Source organism: Anas acuta, chromosome Z (assembly GCF_963932015.1).
Source record: "Anas acuta chromosome Z, bAnaAcu1.1, whole genome shotgun sequence".
NCBI classification, from domain to species: Eukaryota; Metazoa; Chordata; class Aves; order Anseriformes; family Anatidae; genus Anas; species Anas acuta.
The window spans coordinates 15158205-15168983 of record NC_089017.1 but is presented as its reverse complement, the minus strand read 5'-3'; the positions used below and the strand labels follow the sequence as shown (position 1 = coordinate 15168983).

Genomic DNA, 10779 nt, shown 5'->3' with positions numbered 1-10779 from the left:
AAAATGTTTTGTTCTGTATCTTTTTCAGTTCTCATTCTTTTTTATGTCTTCTTCACTCTATAGGCTATGAGATGAGTACTTTACTGGAAGCACAGCAGACAGTGCCCTGGAGAGCAGGAAAGGAGTCACCATTCTTCTTGGATCTGATTTTGAGCAGGCTGTTATAATCTAGTTTCGCCGGAGGAGGGCACTCTGTGATCGGCCAAGCAGACTGCACGGCCCTGACCAAAGCTTTGTGCCAGAAGCAAGCGGTCGCTGCGGGCAGGTGGGTGAAAGGGAGCCTGGTCTGACAAGGGCACCCGCGTGGGCTGTCGTGTGAAGCCAGGGTGGACTGGCGCTATCCACGGGTCGGTGCGACTGTCGGGCTGCTGATTCAGAGGAAATACAAATAGCCCAAATCTCAAACCAGACAAAAACAACACACAAGAAAATGTTCTGAAAGCCCAGACGGATTTATTTATTTATTTATTTTACTTTCTTTAACTCCATCTCAACATTTGAACCCATCACTGCCAGGGAGAGTTACTTGCCTGAGGGCCATGTCAGAGGAAGGAAAATCATGTCTGTGGCACTGTAGGAACGAACTTTGGGTTTTAGACAATCTGGAGGACATCAAGATGGTATTAGCACTGATCTCACATAAGGACTTCGGTGTCCCATCAAATTTATGGTCCTGAACACAGTGCCATGGCTCTGTTGTAATATATAGTTGGACACCCAGGGTTTGCCACGCTGCTTTCTGGGTACTTAAGCCCTAAAACACCTCTTTTCCCAATACCTGGGTAAGAACAAGTGGTTCCTGCCAAGACCTTCCCACAGCACCCGTAGCAAATAACCACAAGCCTGTAATTAGGGCAGTAGCAACACCGTCAAATTCCCATTCCTCACCTGACCCAGGGATTTATGTATGCCCAAGCTTCCCAGCCCCTAGATAATCAGGCTTTTATGAAAAAGCTGTACACGTCTGTGAAAATTAAGCTGTTGGTATAAAGGATTACTTTTTTTTTTTTGTCTGGAGCCAGAGACAGAAGGCATTGCTAAAGCCTGAGCATGGGCTATGCTTGCCCTTTTTCTTGGCAGGGTAACGGCAGTGCTGCACAGTGATTTGGCTAGAAAGCTTCTGTCTTCACTAGTCTGCAGATGAGCTTCTCATGCAGGGTGCAGGTATACTTGAGGACTATGTTGGCACAACTCGGAGAAAAAGTACATTACTGAACTCAGGCTAGGAAGGTTTCTTTTAAGATATGAAAGAGTTGGTTTCAAGTCATTGTGTTAGTTGTCTATTTTATCCAGGAGAGCAGCTTTAGAAGAAAAGAGTGAAATATATTAATATCAAAATATCCATTAGGTCTCCACAGAAGCTATCCAGAGGAAATAAAAGCATGTAAGTGGCAGCACATAGGCTTTTAGAAACCTCTGTAGCACTTAAGTATTGAACTTAGAGCCTACAGCTAATGTTCCCTGATGAGCTGTGCATCTTTGGACTATGAAAACAGGGCAAAATTTGAAAGATAGTGGAAAGACTGGACAAAAGGAAAAATGAAATAAGAGATTGAGAGGCAGAAAAGGCAAACACAATTCATCAATGAGATTAAGAATGCTCTCAAAATTTTTTATACTTGAAACATTTTTTTCTTTGTAAAAAGTTGCAATGAATATTATGGTAAATTTGGCACCTTGAGATGAGTGTCAGATGGAAGAGAGCTTAAAGACTTTGCTTCAGCAAAGTATATGAGAATAAATAGATCTAACCTTGCTTAGCAGAACACTTTGTGTATTCAGCTTTAGGTATGCACTTGTGTCCTCTTAAAGACTGTTTTAACAATCTCCCCTTTTCCTGACAAGCCCATTTTCCTTAAACTTGTTTTTCACCATGTGTAGTACCATTTCTTTCCAGTGGAGGGAAAACGTGTACGTCTATCCTGGCTATCTTCCTTTCCACATACGCATTTTAGCACAACAACCAAAGCAACTTACAGACAGAAAAAAAAAAAAGTGTCATAAAATCATCTTTACATGAAACAGTTTATTTTGCTATAACTCATACTAATTTGGAGAAAGTTAAATTGTGTAATAGAAATAATATTGTCCTGTGCTCATAAGCTGAATGGAGAGTTAGCACAGGACTGAGAGTAAAGTCTGGGTATCCTAATTTTTTCCATATTGCTGTTTTTGTCCCCCATCCCTTTGACTAAACACTGATAATACTATCATTAATTGACTAGACTTTGCAGAAGAGGTGGAAAAAAAGACCTCCACATGGAAGTGCATGGTCACTACCTAACTGAAGATGGGCACACACAGAGTGTACTTAATCAAATGTATTTGACGCTCCTCCAAAAGTTTTCACTTTTTCTCTTACTGGGGATTTCTGATAAAACATACATACAATTGTTGACAAAGCAAAATGAGTGTATTTTACTGTTGTTTGAAGATCTGAAAGGAGGGACATTCAGGGACTAATGGTACAATCTTGTATACAGCTACGTGCTCAGATATTCATTTGTATTAAATTAAATAGAATCTATTTTTACCAGAGTGTATGTAGGCAAAAGTATTCCTAGTGTGTATCAACAAGCAAACAATACTTCAGAAATGTACAACAAACCACGAAAGTAATGAACTTTGGAATATTTGCATCCTCAGAATGGAAGAAATGCAAAACTTTCATATTTTAAAACCTCTCTCTCATACACACTCTACACTCTTCAAGAATCTTCTGTATTCAGAGATCTAGATCAGAGGTCAGGGAGTGTGATCCCCAGATGTCTCTGTGTCCAATACGAGTTACTCAGTAGGCAGAAACTTTAATTTCAGCTTGCAAAACAGCATCCTGAAGGTGCGGAGAGCACGCTGTAGTAGGAGGCGCTTGCCTGGCTGCAGTCTTCCTGCTGCCCCGCTGCAGTTCTTCCTTGCCCCCGTGCTGGGAGGCAGCACTGGGACCTGCTGCAGGCCACTGCCTTCCCACCTCAGGGGAAAATAAGCTCAAGGAGGGAAGTGTTCGGAGGGAGAAGAGAGAGATGTGATGCTGAAAGTATCTTGGGGAGGGGGGAAGAGTAAATGTGATGAGATCTGCGGGAGCCTGTCTGCTCATTACAAAAGGAGCGGGGTAGATATTTACTGGTGCATCATAACAGTCACGAGCTGCCCCGCATGGCAAAGCCACCACTGCCTTTAGAGGTGCACTTGTGCTGTTTGAAGACTCGTGTGTCCTCCGAAACAAAACGTGAGAGCCGGCTGTCGCTGCCCCGAGCTGTCAGACAGCTCTGAGCGCCCGGGGGCGTCGCGGCGGGGGCTCCCCGTGCAAACGTGGGGACGGGGGAGCAGGCAAGCGGGATGCGAGCTTGGGTCTCAGCATCGTGCCGGGCTCCGTGCTGCGGCGGCGCTGCTCAGGCACAGGTGGGGAAGAAAAAAATATATACATATATACACCTCCCTGCCTTCCTCTGCAGCCGCGAAGACGGACGGACAGACGGACGGACGGCCGCCTTCCGCGGAACGGGCCGGGCCGGGCAGGAGAGGAGGGCAGAGGAGAGGAGGGGAAAGGAGGGGAGGGGAGAAGAGGGGAGAGGAGGGAAGAGGGCGGCTCCGTCGACGGTCTCCGCCGATCCCGGCCTGTCCCCGCCGCCGGGGGCCGATCCGGGCGGTCTCGTTGGGGGCGGAGCGGGGTCCGGGGCGGAGCGGCGAGGCGGGGCCGCCGCCCGGGATATAAGGGGCGAACCGGGCGGCTGCCCGGAGTCGGCAGCGCGTCGGGAGCGGGTTGGGGAGGGGATCGGAGCGGGCAGCACGGAGCCGGCAAGGGAAGGGGCTGCGAGGTGCGGTGATGGAGCTGCTGCGGACCATCGCCTACCCGCCGGGAGGCGGCGGCGGAGCCTCCAAGGGCTGTGAGGCGGCGATGAGCAGAGGCAGCGGCGAGTCGCGGAGGAAAAAGGCTGAGGAGCAGCCCCACCAGCACCCGCACGCCGCCGCGGAGGTCTCCCGGATTATTACCGACCCCACGACCGGGAAGCGCTACTGCCGCGGGAAGGTGCTCGGAAAGGTAATGGACCGTGCCCGCTCCGGACAAAACGGGCTGCCCTGCCCGCGGGGTGCCCCGCTCGGACCCCACAGCCACTCGGTTCACCCCGGCCTCCCCCTCGCTCCCAGCACTCATCCTGTTCCCCCGCCACATCACGGCCCCGGCGAGCCCGCGGAAACGATTCGGATTTGGGGTTGCGCGACACAACCCCTCGGGCAGGCGATGAACGCGCAGCCTGTCTTTTTACCAAATTGTCCCGTGCGAAGGAAGTCGTGCTCCTTGACTAATACATGAGCTGGTGAATGACTAAGTGTGGGGCTTCTTTCATACCTGCTCTAATTGCCTTTTTTCTCCCGTGTCTCTTCAGGGTGGATTTGCAAAGTGTTATGAGATGACAGATTTGACAACAAATAAAGTTTATGCTGCAAAAATCATTCCTCATAGCAGAGTAGCAAAACCTCATCAAAGGGAAAAGGTGCGTGCATGAATTACTTTTTTTTTCCAGTCCCTCTTAAACTGTGTGCGCGCAGGATTGCCCAACCATTTTTTTTTTCTGAAATGGTTGTGATAGAGCTGTCTGCTCAGCTCAAGCTAGTGGTCACAAGGTTAACAACGCTTTTTCCACCCTCTTGTCTCTGCAGATTGATAAAGAGATTGAGCTGCACAGAATGCTTAATCATAGACATGTTGTGCAGTTTTACCACTACTTTGAAGACAGAGAGAATATTTACATTCTTCTGGAGTACTGCAGTAGAAGGGTGAGCATCAACTGGGAGAAATCCAGTATTTACTTGCCTGGAATCCACAACTAATTTAAATGTGTAATGTGTAAAAGGTATTTTTCATGGCTTCTTTAGTTGCCATTTACCTGTGTACTAATTTACCTCTGCTTAAGATTAATCCTCTGTGCGAATGTTCAGTGACACTTTGTTTTTCATTTGTTTTTCCTCTGCAGTCAATGGCTCACATCTTAAAAGCAAGGAAGGTATTGACAGAACCAGAAGTACGATACTACCTCAGGCAAATTGTGTCAGGGCTAAAGTATCTTCATGAACAGGAAATCTTGCATAGGGATCTTAAACTAGGTGAGTTGTTCTTGCTTACTTCCGAACACCACTTCAGTTTTGCCAGCCCTGTACCACTTTACACCTGCGTGCTGATAACTTAATTAATAGAATCAGCTTAGTCTGTCTTTATAGTGGAAACTTGAAGTGCTTAAGGGGTGACATTCACTATTCATATTTAAAAAAAAAAAAAATCTTGGCTAGCTTCTGGCTTTGAACAAAGTATGACTCAGCACCTGTGGCAAATGCATTCCTACCTAGCAAGAAAAGGACTGACTGGAATTCCTCTTTCTGCCAGGTAACTTCTTCATTAATGAGAACATGGAATTGAAACTGGGTGACTTTGGCTTGGCAGCTCGTCTGGAACCACTGGAGCACAGGAGGAGGTAGGAGCTTTTTTTTTTTTTTTTAAGAAAGAAAAGGAAAGCCTAGTAAAAAAAAGAAATGAAATTCACTAGCAAAAGCTAGTTTCTTCTGGCATCAAGATTTCCCCTCTTAGAAAACAGGTTGCTGTGCTTTGACGTTTGCTTTCCTGTGAGCATTTGAATAATAGCAAATGCCAGAGGCAGGGTATCTGACTAATGGTTCAGATATGAGTCTGCTTTTCCTGTATCATGAAGACACCATGAAACATGTCTACACTATTAGCATTCATAGAAGTCTTCTTCAAGAGCCTTCAAGCTCTTGCCCAAACATGAGAGTAAAACCTGCCCTATGAAAAATAGCTTCTCTCCTCTTTCTATCTGGAATACTAACAGGCTCTGTGGCCTCTTTGATTTGCAGAACAATATGTGGCACACCAAATTACCTCTCTCCAGAAGTCCTCAACAAGCAAGGGCATGGCTGTGAATCTGACATCTGGGCCTTAGGCTGTGTAATGTAAGTACTTTGCTGCCTTTGAAACAACATATTTCTGTTTCTGGCTTAGGCTTTTAAGAGTTCAAAGGGAATGGATGTGGTACTGCACTGCTTTCTAGCCCTTTATATATGCCAAGCCAAAGTGCAGAAATTTAAATTTTCCGTCTTGTGAAAAGAAGACAAAACATTTTCTGTAGTTGCAGATGTATATCGTGGGTGTATAAAACATGTAAAGTTAACTTCCTTTTGCTTTTAAACAGGTATACAATGCTGTTGGGAAGACCCCCATTTGAGACCACAAATCTTAAGGAGACATACAGATGTATAAGGGAAGCAAGATACAGTCTGCCTTCATCTCTCATGGCCCCTGCGAAACACCTAATAGCTAGTATGTTGTCAAAGAATCCTGAAGACCGGCCCAGTTTAGATGAAATAATTCGACATGATTTTTTTGTACAGGTTGGTATTGTCTAGTGTCCTGACAAACTATCCACCCTTAAATAGGCACCCTGTGGTCTAAAAATTGCTTTTTGTATCTCCTTTCCACAGGGCTTTACACCTGACAGACTTTCTGCTAGCTGTTGTCACACCGTTCCTGACTTCCATTTGTCAAGTCCTGCTAAAAATTTCTTCAAAAAAGCAGCTGCTGCTCTCTTTGGTGGTAAAAAGGATAAAGCTAGATACTTCGACACACACAGTAAGTGAATTATAATTATGCGTGGAACTTACCTCTCTGTCGCCTGTGCTTCAGAGTCATGCTCATAACATACAGCTATGAGATAGCAAGGGAGCACCTGTATTTGTCTCTGAGCTTCCTTGAATTGAGGTTTGACCTCTTTATCAATAGGTATTGATGGCAGCCTGCAACCTACACCAACTTACATAAGTAAATGCTTCTTCTGGCACACCGACAATCTATATGGGCCATCTGTTAGCCAGTCTATTTAAGTTTGCTCTCTTAGTGATCTGCGTATAATGGCACTACTGTTCTGGGAGACTGGCAGGCTTAAAAGTACTTGCTGGAAGGAGACAATGCACTCTGCAGTTAACTTGTTAGGTTTTCTGTAATGCAACAATATATAAACAATATAAAACAACACTTCTAGATGCACCATTAAGTTTTGTTTTGTTTTCCTGTGTAACAGACAGACTAGCTAAAGAAGATGAAGAAATTTACAAACTCAGGCATGATTTGAAGAAGACATCGATAACCCAGCAGCCCCACAAACACAGAACAGATGAGGTAAATGCAAGTGTGGTTCAATTCAGATCCAATAACAGTTGGGTGGAGTAGCTATAATTAAGTTATATTTGACTTGGATATCACAGCTCAGGCTGTACACAGCATAATCAAGCTTAAATGATTAGGAGAGTTGCTTTAAGAAGGCTTAACCGAGCTTCACCAAACTATGGCAGCCTTTGTAGGGAGACTATCAATTTTGTCTTTTGAGTAATTACAGTATCTGCCTAGCACCCATTGTTTATGTGGAAACTGGTCTGCCAGGTGCTCTTTCCCAATATTCCAAATTCAGGGCTTAGTTTATGGTTGAATACTACTGCTTCTTAAAGGGTAAACACTGAGATCTAACCCTTAAAATTTTGGTGTTAAGGCCTCCATGCAGCTGTCTCTTCTGTTTTCCTGCATTAGCAAAAGATTAATAGTGCTTAAGATTAAAATTGAAGATCTGAAGAATGGAAGGACTTGGCATGCTTCAAGCGTGGTCTAGTAGCAGTTCTTCATACTTTCTTGAAACATTAATACCAGTTTTCCTGGATTTTTTTGTTTGTTGATAGACAAGAAAGCCATGTGAAAATTTGTGTGTAAGCCTTGGCTTGTGTTAATGTTTTATGTTTACATGTCTGACATCTCTTCTAGGAGATCCAGCCTCTTATCACAACAGTAGCCAAGCCGGGAGCGTTACCAGAAACTAAGCAGATTGGAGACTCTATTCGGATGATAGTCAGAGGAACTCTGGGAAGCTGCAGCAGTAGCAGTGAATGTAAGTGCAGCAAAATGTAATTTCTAGTTCTTATTCCCACTCTTACTTTCTTCGCGTCTCCAGACTTAGAGGCCTGGAAAAAACAGCTGCTTCCTACCCTCCTATTTTTAGTGCTTTACATTCTATAGTAATATTTTGAAAGAATTAAAACTGGAAAGCCATAAAGACTGAACTTGTTAAAATTACAGTCCAGATAACTTCAAGTTTTAGAATTAAAGTCTTCTCTGTGTGGTTATGTCATTCTAATAATTCTTCTCTTTTAGGCCTGGAAGACAGTACTATGGGAAGTGTTGCGGATACAGTTGCAAGGGTTTTGCGTGGATGTCTGGAGAACATGCCAGAAGCAGATAGCATTCCCAAAGAACAGCTGACAGCATCCTTCCAGTGGGTTACAAAATGGGTGGACTATTCTAACAAATATGGCTTTGGCTACCAGCTGTCAGATCACACTGTTGGTGTCCTTTTCAACAATGGGGCACATATGAGCCTTCTGCCAGATAAGAAGTAAGAATAATTACAAACCAACCACTCACTTGGGCAATTTAAACTTAAGGTGGTTTTATCTTACATCTGACATCCTTATTTTCTTTCTCCTCTTACAGGACAGTCCACTACTACCCTGAGCTAGGCCAATGCTCTGTCTTCTCAGCTGCAGAGGCTCCTGAACAGTTCATTAGCCAAGTAACTGTACTGAAGTATTTCTCACACTACATGGAAGAGAACCTTATGGATGTAAGTTCAGCATTTTTTGGATGTTGAGTTTCAGAAATGAACCTTGAGCTAAACGAACTGTGAGTTGTTAACATGTTTGTTCCCTTTCCTAGGGAGGTGATCTGCCCAGCCTTACAGATGTGCGCAGGCCCAGGCTTTACCTCTTACAGTGGCTTAAATCTGACAAAGCACTGATGATGCTCTTCAATGATGGCACATTTCAAGTAAGTCCTGTTGCATCACCTGACACAATGCTTCTACAATCCTTGACCGCAAAACGTACGTGGCAGTCACTGAGATAAGAATGTATACAAACAGGAACTCTCTTCTCTTTTGCAGGTGAACTTCTATCATGATCACACGAAAATCATCATTTGCAATCAGAGTGAGGAGTATCTCCTTACCTACATCAATGAAGACAGGATATCCACAACGTTTCGCCTGACAACTCTTCTGGTTTCTGGATGCTCGCTGGAACTAAAACACAGAATGGAATATGCTCTGAACATGCTGCTGCAGCGATGTAACTGAAGGGACTGACTTAAACCAAATGGACATTCTTGTTCACTGTGAAACTTACAGTGGGGATAGTGGAGCAACTAGTATGTTGATGATGGATGTGTGGTGGTACGAAAACTTGACTGTCATAGTGTGCTGGGCACACTTCTCTTAGACAGAAGCCTAAATCTACTGTTGGACTAAAATGGTGTGACAATGAGTTCTTTGGACCATAGTTTTCCTTGCTTCGTGTGTGCTAAAGATACTTTTGATATGAATCCTGAGCAGAGTGTGACTACTTGCTCCTGTGTAAGAGAGCATTTCTGATGGAGTTAAACTGTGAATATGTATCTGGAAAGGGAGGGAAGGGTGAGCTCCATTGCTGTGGAATAGCTGTTACAAGCAACAAGCAGCTTCTAGCTGCTTGACTGTGAACTATGGCCATACTTTTTTTTTTCACCCCCTTATTTTTCAAAAACTACCCCCACTTGTGGCTGGCAAAGTGCATTCCTTGTTAATAATTTTTTTATTTATTACAGCCTAAAGTGAAGTATTTATTACACAACATTTTTTTGGACCTTGGCATTTTAAATATAATTCTGTTGGCAATAAAGAGAATGGAAAATCTGAAGCATCACTCTCCACTCTTTTTACAGTACAACTTAACCTTCCCTCCTTGCTATTGATAAACATCTCGCAGGTCTGCTCTCCTTATGCCACTTTAAAAAAAAGTCTGCTACCGCTCAGGCTATGAATGACTGAAGCTTTAAAAAGGAGCAGTCTGTCCATGTCTATGCACACTTGTAGTCACAAGCATCAATAACCCACTGCTAATTATAGCAGTAACCCTGAATCAACAATTGATGAAGCTGCAGAATAATGTTATGGACCTTGACACTCACTTATTTTCCTAGGACAAAAGCCTTATGCTAAGAACAGCATAAGGATGGCCTGGCCTGTATAGCAATCCCACTGCTCCTAGGACTACATAGATAAGAGCATTTGCCTTCCTAAACTGAAGGCAATGCAATTTGTCTGTTAATTTATGCAAATAAAGGGGATTACTTAGGACTGATGACTCAGTGTAGGAGGGTTATGTCTACTTGTAGCCTAGACTTCCTTCTATATATTGTATAGTACCTAGGTCTATGTAAATGAAGGCTGGTTTTCAACTGTTCTGATGCAGTATCAAGCAGTAGTTCAACTGCTTATTTGGATTAATCATTGTATAACTGAACCAGGTTTGTTCTAAAGGCAGACCTCAATTGTCATCAGTGTTTCATTCAAAGCAGCTGAATGCAAGGAGCAGGCAGTCAGTGTAATAAAGTGCAGACTAAACAAAGCACAGATGTCAACCAAAAATAGTGAGCAGAGGAGGTATCACTGACTTGCTTCATCTTGCAGCAAGCTGTATAAATGTGATTGTTTTCCTTGTATTGAATACCATGCATTAGGTAATATTTATTTGCTTCTCAAGTCTAGACAGGAAGACTTAATTGAGTTCTTCAGATGGATTCATTAATGTAACTCTGGCACTTCAGTGAAGTTAAATATATACTTGCTATAGTGAGCAGAATTCAGCTTCCCAGCTGTCTGCTTTCTTCAGGGGATAATGATTGATTTTATTCCT

General features: G+C 43.7%; 1 protein-coding gene across 1 annotated transcript; it reads left to right on the top strand.

Moving 5' to 3' along the window:
* The first annotated feature begins 3721 nt into the window (after nt 1-3721).
* PLK2 (polo like kinase 2) lies at nt 3722-9780 on the top strand. Its single transcript, XM_068666742.1, has 14 exons — nt 3722-4039; nt 4386-4493; nt 4660-4776; nt 4974-5103; nt 5381-5468; nt 5866-5961; nt 6201-6399; nt 6490-6637; nt 7086-7183; nt 7817-7940; nt 8204-8444; nt 8543-8672; nt 8765-8875; nt 8991-9780. The coding sequence occupies exons 1-14, from the start codon at nt 3824-3826 to the stop codon at nt 9180-9182; spliced, it is 1998 nt and encodes a 665-aa protein (XP_068522843.1). The 5' UTR covers nt 3722-3823; the 3' UTR covers nt 9183-9780.
* The last annotated feature ends 999 nt before the right edge of the window (nt 9781-10779 follow it).

What these genes read in the sequence shown, in the direction of transcription:
- PLK2 (XM_068666742.1), top strand. Translation starts at nt 3,824, where the DNA reads ATGGAGCTGCTGCGGACCATCGCCTACCCGCCGGGAGGCGGCGGCGGA. An exon ending in GACATGATTTTTTTGTACAG is followed by an intron (nt 6,400 to 6,489) that starts GTTGGTATTGTC and finishes TCCTTTCCACAG; the next exon opens with GGCTTTACACCTGACAGACT. An exon ending in ACAAACACAGAACAGATGAG is followed by an intron (nt 7,184 to 7,816) that starts GTAAATGCAAGT and finishes CATCTCTTCTAG; the next exon opens with GAGATCCAGCCTCTTATCAC.